This window comes from Leuciscus leuciscus (genome assembly GCF_965113295.1).
Source record: "Leuciscus leuciscus genome assembly, chromosome: 1".
In the NCBI taxonomy this organism is placed as follows: Eukaryota; Metazoa; Chordata; class Actinopteri; order Cypriniformes; family Leuciscidae; genus Leuciscus; species Leuciscus leuciscus.
In genome coordinates, this window is record NC_138725.1 from 40,500,751 (window position 1) to 40,519,394 (window position 18,644).

General features: G+C 35.0%; 2 protein-coding genes and 1 long non-coding RNA gene across 4 annotated transcripts in view; 2 read left to right on the plus strand and 1 right to left on the minus strand.

Moving 5' to 3' along the window:
* Positions 1 to 1,835, plus strand: part of gadd45gip1 (growth arrest and DNA-damage-inducible, gamma interacting protein 1) — a 2,260-nt gene extending 425 nt beyond the window's left edge. The window contains exons 1-2 of the mRNA XM_082182238.1: positions 1 to 24; positions 1,395 to 1,835. The exon at positions 1 to 24 is cut by the window's left edge and continues 425 nt beyond it. Of these exons, the coding sequence (XP_082038364.1) occupies positions 1 to 24; positions 1,395 to 1,686 (316 nt within the window). The 3' untranslated portion in view covers positions 1,687 to 1,835. The remainder of the gene's footprint in view (positions 25 to 1,394) is intronic.
* LOC309508091 overlaps positions 1 to 18,644 on the plus strand; it is a 348,495-nt gene that overhangs the window by 107,666 nt on the left and 222,185 nt on the right. The gene's annotated exons all lie outside the window — the stretch shown is intronic.
* LOC309507110 (tetratricopeptide repeat protein 39A) lies at positions 1,914 to 18,435 on the minus strand. Of its 2 annotated transcripts, none has more exons than XM_082181243.1 (18): positions 18,112 to 18,435; positions 15,575 to 15,679; positions 13,195 to 13,326; positions 11,043 to 11,104; positions 10,755 to 10,822; positions 9,902 to 9,966; positions 9,339 to 9,438; positions 9,190 to 9,255; positions 8,961 to 9,072; positions 8,188 to 8,255; positions 7,709 to 7,768; positions 6,696 to 6,857; positions 4,603 to 4,694; positions 4,308 to 4,428; positions 4,110 to 4,221; positions 3,089 to 3,203; positions 2,883 to 2,999; positions 1,914 to 2,770 (listed from the first exon to the last, which is right to left on the minus strand). In XM_082181243.1, the coding sequence occupies exons 1-18, from the start codon at positions 18,144 to 18,146 to the stop codon at positions 2,659 to 2,661; spliced, it is 1,704 nt and encodes a 567-aa protein (XP_082037369.1). In that variant the 5' UTR covers positions 18,147 to 18,435; the 3' UTR covers positions 1,914 to 2,658. The 2 variants fall into 2 exon arrangements, with proteins under 2 accessions (XP_082037369.1, XP_082037370.1); XM_082181244.1 differs by having other exon boundaries at positions 8,964 to 9,072; positions 18,112 to 18,434.

Genomic DNA, 18,644 nt, shown 5'->3' on the forward strand with positions numbered 1-18,644 from the left:
GAAGGCGCAGAAGCGGATGGAGAGGTGAAGTGAATCTTGACTTGTTTCTATCGGATGTTTGCTGTCAACCGTATTCCACATATGCATTGATAAACGTGGAGGTGAGGTGAATCCTACTGTTGGGTGTATTCAACTAACATATTCATTGATAAACGGTTCACCCCAAAATGAAAATTGTGATAATTGACTCACCTTTACGTTGTTACAAAACCGTTATGATTTGTGTTTCTTACAATGTCCGAGTTTCGGTTTCCACATGCATCGATGGAGAGAGACTGTCAGAGCTTTCAAACCTTAAAAGTTGGCTAATCATCTTACTATTTATTGTTGTGTGGCAGTGATCAAATATTATGCTGGTAAAAATAACCCACATGATTTATCATCTATATTTCAAGTCTTCTGAGCCCGTTTATGATATAGATGTGACGTATAGACCGAAATTGAAAACGTTATTCAGTGAGAAATTCCTTCAAACATTCAAATTTAACGGTTAGGACGTCTCACGAGTTATGACGTCAAATGTTATTGGTTTCCCCGTGTGTCGTGTCTAATCGCATTAAAAAATATATATCTTAAATAGTTTTTACTTTGTCATAAGATGGAAACATTCTTATTCTTTATTTAATTTAAGATACAATTTGTTGTCATTCGTCAGTTGTTCTTAAAGGGATAGTTCCCCCAAAAATGAAAATTAGCCTATGATTTACTTTACTCACCCTCACGCTAGACTAGGTGTATATTATGAATATGACTATCTTCTTTTCAGACGAACACAATCTGAAATATATTAAAAAATATCCTGGCTCTTCCAAACCTTATAATAGGAGTGAATGGGGCGTGAAATTTTGATATTGAAACTGGTGTTTCTTAGTTATTTTAATTAATTATCGTTATTATAAACACTGATTACTAGCACAAATACGTTTTATGGTTTATGTTACTGCACTTTGCTATTTTTCTAGTTATTTACCTGTAGCGTTTAATGAATCAGAAGTCGTACATTCATAGAAAATAGTTTACTTCCTCCTGTAAATAAATAAGGTAGATATTTCTCCATTGTTTTTAATTTAAAATCATTTGCAATGCTTCATGGGGTCATAGTTCTTTTCCTCACTAAAACGGTTCCGTACAAGCTTGTATTTTTGTCCTTTTTTCAAACACTTTTTTTTGTTTCAAATAAAAGTTTGTGATGTTGCGATTCACTTCATGGCTGGCTGGTTTGGTTTATGTTTGCTTTAACTGATATGTTTGAAAATCCATATGGGAAAAATACTCACCCATATAATATAAATGAGTTTCTTTGGAATAAAAAAAGCTTCATTAAATTAATTTGGAAAAAGTGGAAGATCACGACCATTTGTTTTTACGCTGCTTTTCGCTTTGTTTCCACACAGTGAGAAGACTATTGCTGCAAACATGGCCAAAATGCCCAAGATGATCGCAGATTGGAAAAAGCAGAAAAGGGAGGTAAAACAGAAGCAAAGAGAGGAGAAAATAAGGCGGGACAAACTGCTGGCCGAGGCGAGAGAGCGCTTTGGGTATGCGCTGGACCCCCGCAGCATCAAGTTCAAAGAGATGGTTGCTGAAATAGAGAAGGAGGAGAAGAAGAAGAGGAAACTACTGAAACGCAGCAAGAGAGAGGAAGAGCAGGGCTTGCCCACAGCGACCGCTGAATCCAGCCAGTAACCCTCACGGCCCAGAACAAGGACTTTTATACAGTGCTACTGTATTATATTGTAAAATTGGTTTCTTTGTACATGTCATTGTTATTATCGCACATTATTGTTTAATTAAAATCAGTCATACTTCAGAATAAACTGACTTGAAAAAATATACATGCAAAGAGCTTCATTAATAAATTTGATAACATAATTCCTTGTTAAATTGAGAGGTTAAAAAGAAAACAATTTAGCTTATGCATGAAAAAGCAAAAGGAAAACTGATTTATTCGTACCGTAACACATTGCATTTATTGCTAAATAATTGCATTGATTGTACGACTTCATTTACTTAAATATATGCATAAACACGCTATATGCATAAATTATACATTTCCAAAAATATTTTAATAGCATTAATAATAAACATTAACTACTAATAAAATATATTGCATGACAAAAAAAAAAAAACCACAGTATTTGACAACTGAGTATTTACGATGCATGCTGAGGAACTATTTGATTATTATAAAAGTTCTTGATTCATTCAAGAAATGAATATAATATTCAATCCCACACGCAGCCTTACAATAATCAACATGTTTAATCATTAGAACTTAGTGTAAAATGGCTTGTCCACATTTTTTTTCAACACCGTCAGTTTTCCAGCTATTTTCCCTTATTAAACCTGTACAACTTGGAAAAAAAATACAGAATTTTTTAATTTTTTTATATCTAATGCTCCCCAAGATGTACACTTTCACACAAAAGGAGCTTAAACCCTAGTTTACATTTGAAATATCCATTCATTATTTCTATTTACTAACTAAAATAAACATAAATTTGGCAAAGGATACGCTGGAGAATGTACAAATGAGGTTTTTAGTGTCTCCTATAATAACACTAGGCAGTGCCACTGCATAAAAACCACACTGTGTCTTTGATCTTTCATATTCTCCCCATAAAGTGACCTGGTCATCAGAGAAGAGACGCTGTTTCCTCACAAAGATGTTATTTCATCTTGGTCATTGGTGTCAGCCTTAAGCTTGATCAGGGCTGCATGGACCCTGAACTGCGTACGAGACTCCATCGAGTACTCTTTGTAGTTATTCCTGACAGGAGAGACAATAATAATGGGACATTTCAGACTGGAGCAACAACAAACCAGTAAAAATGAGTATTCCGTGTGTGAACTGTATGGGTTTTGTCCTAGCCTGAACTCACTTGGCTTTCTGCAGTAGTTTGATGGCTTGCTCTTTCCTCCCCGTGTCTATGCACAAGAGACTCGTCTCCAGCAGAGCATTGGGAACCAGGTAATGATCAAACTTCAGCTTCTTTTCACTGTTAAAGACATAAAAACATCTCAAACTCCACCCTGAGACAGAACAAGCATTTCTGAAGGGAAACTGCATTAGTACAGGAGCACTGGCCTGCTGTAAACCTGTCTGAAACAGTCCTCTGCGGCCTGCATCTGGCCTTGGTTCTTCAGACACATGCCTTTCAGAAGCAGGATTAAACACGTGTCGTCCACACTGTACTCATTCTCTACACATACAGAAAGAGTGAGTGTGGAGGTTATATAAACAATATAGAACTACTGTATAAAAAGCAACTGTTTGATTACCAACGTTCTTCAAAATATCTGTGTGTTCAACAGAAGAAAGAAACTCATACAGGTTTAGAACAACATGAGGATGAGTAAATGATAGAATTTTTATTTTTGGGTGAACTTTCCCTTTAAGGCCTGCTATTGTCAAAAACAATATTCATGAGGAAAATATATTTTCTCTGGTACTTTCTGCAGTAAAGATGAAAAAAGGTGTAAAATAACATGTTATGATTTTTAACAGTTACTGGCATTTTAATTAAGAAAAAATATTTAATAGAATATATATATATCCTGCTTACAAGGTGTGTGTATGTATACATATACATACATACATACACGCACACCTTGTTACACCGTACACAATATAAAACAAAATAAAAGTCAAAGTCATCTTGTGCCTCTTTTAGAATTTTACTTTTGGAAGTTTTCAAATGAAATTAATAATAAAAAAATCTATTATGAAATATCTAAACATGAGGATAAATGGGTAATAAAATCAATAATTTGATTTTAAAAACAAACAATTTGATCATGCAATATTTAGCAATTAATTATATAGAAATACATTTGTTTTTAAATATATGATTTTGAATTAATAATTTTTTTAATTTGTCTATAAATTGCTTTTTCTATCATTGCCATTGCTATTTTTATCCACAGACTGCAATTACTTAATTTGAAACATGAGGCGTTAAAACCGATACGGAAGGTTTCTTTTATATCTAGGCATATTTTCTAAGAGTAATAGCAGAGAGTGATACTGCAAAGATTAGTAGATTTGCCTAAAATGCAACTGATGTAATTTCTCATTGAACACACAGAGGAATGGTGTGTATCATTACCTGGAGCCGCCTGTAGGGTGCGCTCCGCCTCTAACAGCGTCTCCATCATGCCCTCGGTGAGCTCAGGCTGTTTGCTGATCATGGAAAAGCCGTTCCACATGTACATCATCTCCTGAAATATGAAGCACAATAGTCAAGTATAAATATTGTCTTAGAAAATAAAGGGAAAAATGAAAGTGTACTGAATGTCATTCTTACAAGCACAGGAACAGGAAGTCTGATAGGATTGCTGGCTTTGTACCGTCTTGCTTTCCGAATGGCAAACTTCTCTGTGGGCGGAGATTTACCGGCTATCTTCTGTTTGTATGATGGTACCTGTCTGAGAGAGATTGGAAGTGAACAGGAAGTTCAAAAAGACTAATGTCTGTTTTGATACATATCATACTGTACCAAATTAACACACATCCAATAAACCCACATACAGAATGACATTCTTTTTTCATGAAAGCCTCATCTGCTAGTGTCTTGGCAATGCAATTGCATGTGTGTTTACCTAAAGAGATCCACCTCATTATCCCCGAACGGCCGGGACTCTGAGTCTGGAAGCATGCTGAGATAAGCCGCCTTCATGTACACGTACATGGCCTGAGAGAGAAGGAGAGAGACAAGCATAATAATCCTTCTGCACACTGGAAACACACTGTACGTAATCACAACCAGCCAGAGAACCAACCAGTCCAAACAAAAACCTGGCAAAGACATCGGCCCACAAAGCCAATTTACACAGCTTACACATGGCAGTTTGTCTAATCGCTGCGATATAACAAATGTAGCATTACTTCAATTATTTACAAAAATAGAGTAAAATCCCAGGCTTTACACCTGTACGGTTTTACTTCATGTTTCTGAAGAGGAAGCCTGTCTGCATTTAGACCAGAATTGTTGGCTAACGCTACTGTTGGCTCACCAACCGCTGAGAACATTATGACACTCATTGAGAAACGTGTCATTTTGCACTTTGTTTTGAAATATATGTTTTTTAAAGAATATTTTGAGTTTTCTGACTTAGTGAATATGGAAATTTCAGTGAGTACAAGTATTCACACTCATGTAAATGGAAGAAATGTTAACCATCCTTAACTTAATTTCTTCATAGTTTTGTGAGACTCTAAGAAAAAATATAATATAGAAATATTTCAAATACTAAGAAAAACAAAGATAGAAAATGTCTGCTCCTCCATGTCAAAATATTGACTATTTTAGTGCTGTCTGCTTTGCTAAATTCAAGAGTTAATTCCATTTCAAATAAAATACTTTTTTGTTAGTAATATATGTGTCTTACGAGGTTGGTATGTTTCCTCTTGAGTTGTGTGTGTATTAATAAATAAATATATATATACACACACATATATGAAGAGTTCAGATGCAAAAGCCTCTAAATGCCATCTGAAATTTTCTTCTAGAATGATCATTTTTATCAAGCTCGTATATTTAAATTGAATAATTTCACTTAAATGGCAATGAAGATTACCTATTAATTGTCATTTAAGTGAAACTACTGAACTTAAATATACGAGCTTGATAAAAATGATCATTCTAGAAGAAAATTTCAGATGGCATTTAGAGGCTTTTGCATCTGAACTCTTCATATATACACACATGTATGTATGTATGTATGTATGCATGTATATATATATATATATATATATATGGAAATAGACGCCTATGAATGAATATACATGTATGTATATGGGAAAACATGGGAAGCAAAATGCATTTGCTTTCTAGTTTGTATGACACAATTTAAACACGCTTTTTCCCACTATCAACAAAATCAATTAATTTACATTCTGGGTGGAGGCCATTTTAAACATGTGACACAGAAATGTCTTGGCATCTATACAGATCACACTTATACAATCATGACATGGGTGTTTCTCAGACAACCAAAAATGTAATGTAAATTAAATTAAATTCTAGATTTACACTAAAACATTATATTTCAGGTGATTAAATCATTCTCATTGGGCCTTAATCATGAAACACAACCAGAACAAAATCTATGTGAACGCTTTGTATCAAATGTGATAATTTGCTAAATGAATATTTTGTCATCTTAGTAATTTGAAAATTACAATTGAACGCTTAATTGTAATAAACTCGAAATCGTAAAAATGGCTTTCTGCTATTATTAAATTGGCATGAGGGTGGGGCAACCTGTCACTCACATGAGATCCACCAATAGCAAACCACAACCATCCAATCAATTCCACATGAATAAAATCAAGCCCCGCCCAGTGGTTTTCTATCAAAATATAAATTTGATAAATGTAACATTTTAAAATAAAGAAGTTATGACAGCCATAAAAATGTGTGTTGTAATTTGACAGTTGTAATGTGAAAAAATTATATTATTTTTCTTAAATTCTCCATTGTCTTTATTTTACGGTGAAATATTACAATAGTAATATTTGTTATTTTGTTTTTATTTAGTACTTTTTATATAGTAGTAGTAGTAATGATAATCATAATAATAATAATAATAATCTGAAAAATCGCAATTAAGACTTCCCCCCCAAATGTGCAGCCCTATTTGAAATGTTATTTCCATGTCAAATGCAGACTAGTTACATTCTTAGTTCTCACCTTAGACCAGCGGCTCTCCTGGCTGAGCAGGTCTGCGTAGAAGTACGCCATCTTCCAGTGCCTCTTAAAAGTGAAACACCACATCAACTCCCAGTAGCACATGTGATGAAACTGTTTCCAGACCTGCTGGGCCTTACAGCCGTCCTCAAACAGCGCCACCGCCTGGATAAGCAGGGGTACAATAATGTTAATTACAGTGAGCATTACGACCCATTTATAAGGTTAGTCAAAATTTCTTACAAAACATTAGTTTTGCATGAACACTTTCCACCTCTCTCTGACCCTTGTTTTTTAAACCATAGTTCAACTGTATTCCAACCAATCTGAAGTTTTTAAAAAGGCTATGTTATGGCTTCTTCAAAGTCTTAATTTAGTTTTTGTGTTCTACTAGATTAGGCTTACATCCTTGTTCAAAAACACATTTTTCACGTATTTTCCATTATTGCAGCACCTCTCTTCTCAGTCTGTCAGTAACGCTCTGTTTAGTTCCTGTCTCTATGAAGCTCCTCCTTCTGAGAAGCTTTCTGTGCTCTGATTGGTCGGCTGGATCAGTGTGTTGTGATTGGTCAACTATTTTGTCCCGCCCCTTACCATAACCATGAGTTTTAACACACTACTAACGCAAAACAACCAGGCCTCGTCCCTTTATTTTGCGTATGCCTTGAGCGGGAATTATTTAAATGAGGAATATTGTGACACTGTTTGTTCCTGGAAGAAACTCAAGACTACAATGGAGGCGCTTCAGAGAGTTCAGAAACCGTGTTACTGATATAGAGATAACTCCCTCTGGAGTGACTTTGTGCTTTGTAATTTTGCAGATGCTTTTCATGTTTAAACGGCAACATTACACATAAAAAAAAATTGAACATGTAAAAAATAAACATAATAGGTCATCTTTAAAATCATAAAAATAGAGAATAAAATGCTATGTGGTCAGAGTCGACATGAAACTACTAATGTTTCAGAATTCACCACTTATGAATTCTGGTAAATGTTCTCCTCTTGTTTCTTACCTCATCAATGTTGCCCTTTATTTCTTCTGCCCGACCTGCAAAGAAAAGGAAAATCGCTCCCTGGAGAGATAATCAGAAAATGAGCTTCAATAAAAAGAGCCCATGTTAAGGCTCGGCCAGCATGGGTTTCTTTCCAGTTTGGGCTTGTATAGCAACTTGGCTACAGCTGTTAATGTGGACATTTAATTGGACAAACATCTATATTCCTCTGAATAAAAATGAGTCATCAATCATTTTGGGGTGTTTTTCTAGAAGAGAAAGACTGCAAATTTTCAAATGTTCATATCTGTCAAGTGTGAATTTGTCAGCAAGTGTAGTGTAGTGTAGTGTGTAGATTAGTAGTGACATGAACTAAATACCACAAAAGTCCAATTTTCATTTTAGAGGGTCTTTAAAGCAACTTATTAGAATTAAACCAAATCATTCACATGAACATATGAGCCTGTGAAGCAGAGAGAAAGACAGAAGCAGAAATATACCCTTGGGTATCGCAGGCGAAACGGCTTCAGTAGTCTCTCTGCCTCCTCCACCTCCCCCTCGCCAGTCCCTACACAAAATATCACTCTATTAATAACAATAAAGATATCAAATAATTCTATAATTTCAGTATATACACTTACATTCAAAAGTTTGAGGTCATTAAGATTTTTTTTTATGTTTTTCAAAGATGTCTCATGTTCACCAAGGCTGCATTTATTAGAGTAAAATTACAGTAAAAACACAAAACAGTAATATTGAGAAATAATATTACTATTTCAAAAAATATTCTATTTGAATATATTTAAACATTTTCAGCATCATTACTCCAGTCTTCAGTGTCACATGGTCCTTCAGAAATCATTTTAATATGATGATTTGATGATCAACAAACAGTTGTGCTGCTTCATATTTTTGTGGAAACTATGATACATTTTGTTTCAGGAATCTTTGATGAATAGAAAGTTCAGAAAAACAGAAATTATTAAAAAATATTTTGTAACATTACAAATGTCTTTACTGTCACTTTTTATCAATGTAACATCCTTGCTGAATAAAATTAATTTCTTTGATTAAACTTTTAATTCATTCAATTATTATTTAAATTGTATTATATCCATCCATCTACCCAATTGTATACTAAATAATTGAAATGTACTATTCCAAATAGTAATTATAAACTATCCCTTAAAGTTGCACAATTAACTAAAGAAACACGACGAAAAATGTCTGATTTATATGGGTATCAAATGCATAATTCATCACAAATACATATTACCTAAAATAAAGGAGAGGAAGGTGTAGAAACAGAGCAGGAGGAGGGCGCACAGCATAGAGCGCAGGGTGTGAGAGGTGGCTCCGGTGTACAGCTGAGAGATGCCAAATTCCTACACACACACACAAATTAAGAAGACCATTAAGAAAAGAATCGACACATGAAGAATATAAGAGTGTAATTTTTACTTAAATTCAAATTCGAGACATCTGAAGTCAAATTTAAAAACCTTATCTCCAGAGAAGCCTGCAAACTCTAGCAGCTTGAGTATCCGGGCAGGAAACAGTGAAAGAGTCTGTGTGAGAGTGAAGAACAGCAACACAATCAGTCTGGAGTTTATTCATAGGAAAAGCGACGCAATATCACACACAAACATACCAAGTTGAAAGCCCCGATCCCAAAAGAGACTCCGCCCTCTAAGTGCTTGTGGTTTGGTCCTTTGAAAGTTGTATCTGACTGGACGAAGGCGTGCAGCTCCCTGCATGAAAATCATAACGTCATACACAGCTGGCAGATTCGCTGAATAGTTCAATTCAAGGGCATGATGTTGGTGCATAGGTTGTTTCAATTGGGTTAAAGGGATAGTTCACCCAAAAATTAAAATTGTCATCATTTACTCACCCTCAGGTTGTTCCAAACATCCATTTCTTTGTTCTGTTGAACACAAAGGAAGATATTTTGAAGAATGTTGCTAGCCACTGACTTCCATAGTAGGAAAAAATATATACTATTGAAGTCAATGGTGCCCAAAACTGTTTGGTTACAAACATTCTTTAAAATATCTTCATTTGTGTCCAGCAGAAGAAATAAATTTATACTTGTAATAATACAACTTGAGGGTGAGTAAATTATGACAGAATTTAATTTTTTTGGGGTGAACTATCCCTTGAAAAGGTGCAGGTGTCTCAAAGATTTCTTTCACTTACTTGCTCAAGACTTACTTGTATATGAGGTAACTGTTCCGTACTTTGATTCCTCCTTTAATAAAACCCACCATATTCTCATCCTGTCAACAAACAGAGAGAGAATGAGAAATCAGGTGCAAATTTGAGCTCTGCACTCTTTCAAAAAGGTTCAATGGGGTTGATGTATGACCACATGGTTCTAGAATCAGTTTTAAGGAACCCTTTCTGCCAAAAACTATCTATATTAGATTAAATGTTTTAAATTATTGCATGATAGAGTGGGTGCAGAGATGATGTATTTCTGTAGGCCAAACCCCAGAAACGAGTTAGCATTGTAGCAAATCTGGTTCCATCGTCCCCAAGTCAATGGTTTGTTTTTTTAATGGGATTTTGGTTAAACGCCTAAAATAAGGTCTGTGTTGAACACAAGCTCAAGATATTTTTATGTTTTATTCTACGACATAAAACACACCAGTAATAAGCCACTCGTGATTTTTTTAAAGCTGTTCTGCGTCTTGAAAAAGTGGCTAATTGTGACTACAGAGGTTGTCGGGACATTACAGTATGTTTAATTCATAAAATGCAATTATAATGATTAAAAATAAATTAAATTAAAACTAAATCCATAAAATGCTACCATGATGGGAACCCCTTAAAAGTTCTATATATGAGGAGCCTGAAATACCCCTTTAAGGATCTATAGAAACTTTTCTTCAAAAAGTGTGGAGTAGGACGGAGTGAAAAGTGGCCCTAACTAGGGGTTCAATTACGATATAGGCGTCTCACACCTCTAACACACCATAATGCACACATGGTTTAAACGAAACACCTGAGACTGTCTGTGTGTGAGTGATTGTGTTAAGGAGCTTTGTCTTGAAATGTGTCAAACCTGTAAGAATGTGAGAGCGGCTCTGTGTAGTAAACACTCGGCATAACACACTTCAGCATGGAGATGCTCTATAAAACAACAAATAGAAATTATTCTGAGCTTGTTTGTGAAACATTTCATCTTAAAATGGTCATTAAATTGCACCTTATACAAAATGTTAACTGTCAGTTTAACACTAGCCTAAAATTCTTCAAAATGAATGCTGTGCCACATAATAGGTTTGCTTGAGTCTCATTTCTCCTGTAATAATCATGCAAGATGGATATTTCTGGGAAGAGAAAGAGGCACCTTCTGTGAGATCATCATCATTTGCTCCTCGACGACTCAGACTGCCAGACTTCTTACGGAACCTGAGAGAGAACAGCAAGAAGTCAAGATATATGTGAACAAACACACAATGATAATGTCTAACAACACACTTCTTGACAACCACATTTGACCTGACTAACATCAGCCAATAGCACTTACTTGTGGAAGATGAGGAAATTATTCATTCAAAAACAAAAATGTAAATACATGCACTACCATTCAAAAGATTTTTTTTACAGAAGTTAATTCTTTCGTTCAGCAAGGATGCATTAAATTGATCAAAAGTGACAGTAAAAGACATTTATAACATCATTTCAATTTCAAATAAATGCTGTTCTTATGAACTTTCTATTTCTCAAAGAATTTTTTTTTTATTACAGTTTCCACCAAAATATGAAGAAGCAATAATTTCTAATAATTTAGTAAACAATAACTGGTTTCAACACTGATAATCATAACATTATTTCTTGAGCAAGACAGCATATTAGAATGATTTCTGAAGGATCATGTGACACTGAAGACTAAATTACATTTAATATTAAATAAAAATAGTAAACCGTTTTTTAAAAATTTTAATATTTCATAATAGTACGTTTTTTATTTCTTTCAAAAGCATTACAAAAGCTAGTATTGCATCTTTTCAAATTGACAAATAAGCATAAACATTTAAAAATATAAATATATAAATGAATTATTATTATTTTTTATCAAATTATTTGTTTTAACTAAATAAATAGTAACTTTAATGGACGCTTGGTTACACCACTGAAAAAATTTTCTCTGAATAATGACTTTATAACTCGCAGTTCTGACTTCCTGACACTCAATTGTGAGAAAAAAAGTCAGAATTACGAGGGGAAAAAAAAGTCTGAATTGTGAGAATATAATTGAATAGTCTGAATATAAACTCGCAATTGCGAGGAACAAATTCAGAATGGCGACTTTATATCTCGAAACTCTGTATTTCTCGCAATTGAGAATTTATATCTCGCAATTACATAAATTATTTTTATATAATAATTTTTCCTCACAATTCTAACTTTTCCCCCCGCAATTGCTAGTTTATACTTTGCAAATCCGAAAAAAAGAGTCAGAATTTAGGAGAATTTATTTATTTGCAATTATCTTTTGTTTTATTCTGTGGCAGAAACAAGCTTCCAAAAATTTCCAATGATTTTAACATATGAAATAAAATTGTATATGCTAACTGCTTAATTAATTTGCCAACTGACTTAAAACATGTTACTGAACATTGGATATTCATCTTTAACTACATATTTAATATTAGTTATATAATTTGAAATATGTCTATTTATTTGTAAATTTTTTAAACTGATTTGTGCATTTACACTTATTTTAAAATTAAGTTATTTTAGGAGGCTCTCTTACAATTTTAATCTGAGCAACGAACATAAGTATATGGGGTGGTATACCACAGGGGTGGTAGTGGCGCAGTGGATAAGACACATGCCTTTGGTGTGAGAGACCCGGGTTCGAATCCACTGTGAGACACCAATGTGTCCCTGAGCAAGACACTTAACCCCTAGTTGCTCCAGAGGCGTGCGACCTCTGACATATATAGCAATTGTAAGTCGCTTTGGATAAAAAGCGTCAGCTAAATGAATAAATGTAAATGTAAAGTATATACTTCAGCACAAACTAACATCACTCTCCCAAGAGCCTGTTTGGAGGCGTTTAGGAGGAAATCACAGACGGATCTTCCTTTGTGACTCCTTCTTAAGCAAACCGAAAGTGAGCTGATGTGTGAACACTGCTACACCCACATACGCTCATCTGGATTAGTGCTGCATGGTAACATGGTGCGTGTGTGTGTGTGTGTGTGTGTGTGCGTGCGTGCGTGCGTGCGTGCAAGGAAACACAGGCCTGTGCATCTCTTCTACTCCATTTAATCTATGTTATTCAAGGCCAATAAAAGTCCTCATTAGACATGGCCAGCTGTCTGTCATTTAAAGCCACACCGTTATATCTCTATGCAAATACAAGCAAATGTAAAGGCTGCAGAACTGGGTCAGCTGGCATGGAAATAACCCCATTTGCCTAAAAGTTAAAAGGTCAGAGGAAAAGTCTCTCCATGACAGGAACGAATGCATTGTTTTGGCTCTCCTTCTACCTCTGGCACACCTCCTGAGCTCTCTTCATGGTGTTCCCAGCATGCACTATGTCGTCGTGTTGGAAGGTCATCATGGCCTGCATCTCTAATACCGTGGCATAGATCAGAGCGTGATACATGCTCTCTTTAGACCTGGAATACAACACAACACATGCTTTTACACTCACAATGTGAGACCACACTTCACAACCAGAGAAGGATAATGCCTTAAACTTTCTCTATGCAAGAATGTGAACAAAAACAGCTACAAGAACTCGATTTCACATGATGTCTCGCATGGAGAAAGCATTTTAGCAATCCAAAACCCACCCAAAAAAATTGATCTTTAAAACACAGACCAGCCAGAAACTGACCAAGCATACTAATAAAAAATGTTTTTATAGCCTGAAACCATGCATGATGTACTTCCTGTAGGGCCTGCATTATAAAAAAAGGATGGTTGGAGCCACTTAAAGGGATAGTTCACCCAAAAATGATAATTTTTGGGTGAACTACTTACCTACTACCTTGACTGGAATATGCTCAATTTGCACTGCCGACTGTTATTTACAGTACCATTGTTTACATACAGTATACATTTGCAATACCGTACTTTAACTGTAATATGCAATTACTTTCCACTGCACTTTTACTCAGATAGCTTCTGTCCAAACTTTATTTGCACTACTTTAGGGGGCGGCGCCGGGGGCGGCAGTGGCTCAGTGGTTCATGTAGATTGTCTACAAACCGGAAGGTTGGTGGTTCAATCCCCGGTTCCACCTGACCAAGTGTCGAGGTGTCCTTGAGCAAGACACCTAACCCCAGCTGCTCCCGACGAGCTGGGTCGCCTTGCATGGCTGACACCGCCGTCGGTGTATGAATGAGTGAGTGAATGGGTGAATGTGAGGCAATATTGTAAAGCGCTTTGGTGGCCATTGGGTCTGTGAAAGCGCTATATAAATGCAGTCCATTTACCATTTACTTTAATTCCATTGTTATACTGCTCATCTTAGCCTAACTTATTACATATATCTATCTGTAAAACTCTGTTTATAGTAATAGCCATCTATATATTATGCTCACATTCTGTTTATAGTAACAGCCATCTGTATATATATTCATAGTACATATTCACCTGTATACTCTGTTTATAGTAATAACCATCTGTATATTATGTTCACTGTACATATCTATCTGTAAAAACTCTGTTTATAGTAATAGCCATCTGTATATTATGTTCACTGTACATATCTATCTGTAAAAACTCTGTTTATAGTAATAGCCATCTGTATATTATATTCAGTACATATCTAGCTGTAAATTCTGTTCACAGTAATAGTTATCTGTATATTATATTCATAGGACAAATCTATCTGTAAAATTCTGTTTATAATAGTATTTAACTCTATATTTATTCAGTACATATCCATGTCCTGCACTTGTGGAACCACTGTATATCCTGCACTTGCTGCTATTGCACTTCTGGTTAGACCTAAACTGCATTTCGTTGCCTTGTACCTGTACTTGTGTAATGACAATAAAGTTGAATCTAATCTAATTATGTCATCATTTACATCGTTTAAAAGATATTTTGAAGAATGTTGTCCAACTATGGAAGTCAATGGTGGCCCAAAAGCAGCCTGGTGACAAACTTTCTTCAAAATATCTTCTTGTGTGCTAAGCAGAACAATACTGTTAAGTGTTCAGCTCACTTACCGTACTTATTTTTTTTATTTTTTTATCCCGTTGTCTTAAAATGATTAAGTTAATAAACGTAATGCTTAACTGAAAAATTAAGTAATGTGAACTTGACAATTCCACACTACTTAATTTTTTTGATTAAGCATGAAGTTTATTTACTTAATGATTTTAAGGCAACGTGTTTCCTCAGTTTTTTTAAGTTCAGTCAAATGATCACTTTTTGCAGGGAAAGAAATGTATACAGGTTTAGAACAACTTGAGGGCGAGTAAATGATGACAGATTTTTCATTTATGGGTGAACTATCCCTTTAAGCATGTGGTTTCCTTCCCAGCGTCTTTCGACTATACATTAATGAGAACGAGAGCGCTCTGTGTGCGGGACTATTGTCAGGAGTGAGGGTGTGTGATCTTTAGGTAAACATCCTGGAGAAGGGAGGGAGCCTGACGCAATTCTCTATCACAACTGGAATAAAGCATGCTATCTTGGGATGACATCTACACTTAAACAAGTACTTCACAGGGGAGCACATTTAATGCAGCATATGGCTAAATTTGCTGGTGCATCTGACAAGAAAAACCCTTTGCAACATGGGCTTGGTAGATACCACACCTTTACTAAACACCTCGCCTGCTCTTAAAAATACAGATACTGGAGGGGTGGGGAGATGAAGGGAGAGAAAGACAATAAGACTTATCTCACCGTGGCCGTAGTTTCTCCAAACTCTCATTAAAGTGGTTGTTGAGGAACAGATCCAAGGCCTCCATGCATTCATCAAGACAGGCCTGTAGGGAAAACTGTCTGGAGCTGATGACACACACACACACACACACACACACACACACACACACACACACACACACACACACACACACACACACACACACACACACACACACACACACACACACACACACACACACACACACACACACACACACACACACACACACACACACACACACACACACACACACACACACACACACACACACACACACACAATGAGTACATGACATAGACTTGCTTTAAAATAAGCTAATTCTAATGACTACAGATTAGTAGTTAATATGAATTTTTTTATAGCCAGTACTAATGTACACACTGTCCAATGACCAATATAATTTATGATGTTATATAATTTAATGATAGCAAAGAGACATTCACACAATGTCTGAATTTATTTATAAATTTTTAAGGATATGTCAATTGATAATTTTCCTAGAAACTAATATATATATATATATATATATATATATATATATATATATATATATATATATATATATATATATATTAACAATACTTTAAAATAAATAAACAATTACACTACATATAAATTGTGTTCATTTTATATAAATTATTTATTTCTATTTTTATGTAGTTGTTAAAATTTGTGTGGGGCAATTATCTATTAACTATTAAAATGTATACTTTTTTTTTTTTAAACAGTAAAAATAGTAACGTTTCCAAACTTTTGACTGGTAATGCTTTTGAAAGAAGTGATAAAAAAAAGATTAAAAAACAGCAATATTGGGAAATATTATTACAATTTAAAATAATTGTTTTCTATTTGAATATATTTTAAAATATAATTTATTCCTGTGAATTTTTAGCATCATTACTCCAGTCTTCAGTGCCACATGATCTACAATAATAGAATATGTTGGAAACAGTTCTGCTGCTTAATATTTTTTGGAACCTGTGATACTTTTTTCAGGATTCTTTGATGAATAAAAAGTTTAAAAAGATAAGCGGAAGTTAAGCATTTATTTAAAATAGAAATCTTTAGAAACATTATACCGTTCAAAAGTTTGGGGTCAGTAATTTTTTTTTATTTTATTTTTTTAGAAATTAATACTTATATAGCAAGGATGTGTTAAATTGATTTAAAAAAGTGACAGTAAAGATTTATATTGTTCGAAAAGATTTCTATTTTGAATAAATGCTGTTCTTTTTAACGTTTTATTCATCAATGAATCCTGAAAAAAGTATCACAGGTTTTAAAAAATATGAAGCAGCACAATTGTTTTCAACACTGATAATAAATCATCATATCAGAATGATTTCTGAAGGATCATGTGACACTGAAGACTGGAGTAAAGATGCTGAAAACTCAGCTTTGATCACAGGAATAATATATTAAAATACTATAAAAACATTATTTTAAATTGTAATAATATTTCACAATATTACTGTTTTCCTGCATTTCGGATCAAATAAATTCAGCCTTGGTGAGCAGTAGAGACAAAAAAATAAATACAAAAAATTTGTGAATCATTTTGCTGATGGTGAAGGCCCTGAAATTTCCCAGAAATAAAATGGTCACATTAATCTAACTTCTGCCAGTGGACAACTTTGCTCCGAATCTCCCAAAGTCACGTAAACCCACTTGGTGAAATGGCATTTAATAAATACTAAGACACAATTCCAGACGTGTCATCAGCGCCCTTTATCAATTATGAACGCTATGCAGAGTTCTTCAGCGCCTGACCATTGAAGATATATTTAACAGGACTAATTAATGTCAACTGGATGATCCTGTTTTTAAAAGGCTCATTTAAATTAAAAAGCAGATATACATTCATGGAAATGCACTTGTGAGAAATATGGGTCTCCAACACCTTTTTTGCATATGAAATGTATAAACCAATTAGCATACATTTGCTTAAATCCTGCAAAAACAACTGGTGTAAAGCAATTGCATGACTTCACAAGGCATTTAAAGGTATCTCTAACCTTTAACTCTCTCAGCCGCAATGAGTCATGTACAAACACACACATGCACCGCAGAATATGGCTCACACACTGTGTCACTCATTCAAGGTGTCTGGTGTTTGCTCTGAGTACACATGAAGGGCTTGGACAGCCAGCGCCTTTGGATAAGAACATGAACTGTGAGCAACTTTACCATTCTTGTATGTAAATCATCTAGACTTGCGTATGGAAACCTTTCAAAAGCATTCTTTTCAGGGACAGCATTTCACTCTCTCACTGAGAACATGAGCTGAGCTCAAACTCTATTGCAAAACAAGGAAGGAAGAGATGTGAACATTTGGCATGAAGAGAAGAAAGAGAAAAAAAAACTGCCAAAACTAAACACAGACATACTGAATCAGCCATTTAGTGACTTCAGGAACCACAAAGAAGAACGTTTTCAGTTTAGCTTATTAGAAACTTGACATGTACAGCATTGATGATGCGTTTCTTTAGTTTTAAAGTAACAGAAACAAACTCACTTTTCAGTGCCAGGTGCATTTTTCCCACTGGACATGATGGAGTGTTTCGTCTTGTTTGCTGTCCTCCTCTGGGCCTTGTGGCCACACAAACACCTGTTTCGAGGTCTCAGGCTCCCTGTGAAGAGCTTTCCTTCAGGTCTCCAGTGGAAGTTCACTCTCACTGAGCATGAAGGTGATGCATTGATGAGGAGAGGTTTGAGACTCGAGCTGACAGGGAATATGGATCAGTATTCGGCTCGATTGGCAGAAGTGGTGGGGGTGTGTGTGTGTGTGTGTTATGTGATGTGAGAACACACACAGCTCTTGAGTCGACTCCTCCTCGAAGCTCACCACAGGTTAAATGGCAGGAGATAAGTGTGAATGGGACAGAAGTTCGCAGCGCCATCTAGCGGTGGGGTGAAGGAGGTGCATGTGGCACGACGCACCAAACAATATAATTGCTGTTTCTTTGTAATTATTCGAAATATTTACTAGCAATTTTTGAGTGAAAATTGTTCTTTAACGTTTTTTAAATCCATCCATTACCAATTGTT

Bases quoted from the DNA above. Each gene is read 5' to 3' on its own strand.
- LOC309507110 (XM_082181243.1), bottom strand. From the start codon at position 18,146: ATGTCCAGTGGGAAAAATGCACCTGGCACTGAAAA. The intron at 9,439-9,901 runs GTAAGTCTTGAG...ATTTTCATGCAG, and splicing joins AACAGTTACCTCATATACAA to GGAGCTGCACGCCTTCGTCC. The intron at 7,769-8,187 runs GTATATTTCTGC...TTATCTCTCCAG, and splicing joins TTCGCCTGCGATACCCAAGG to GGAGCGATTTTCCTTTTCTT.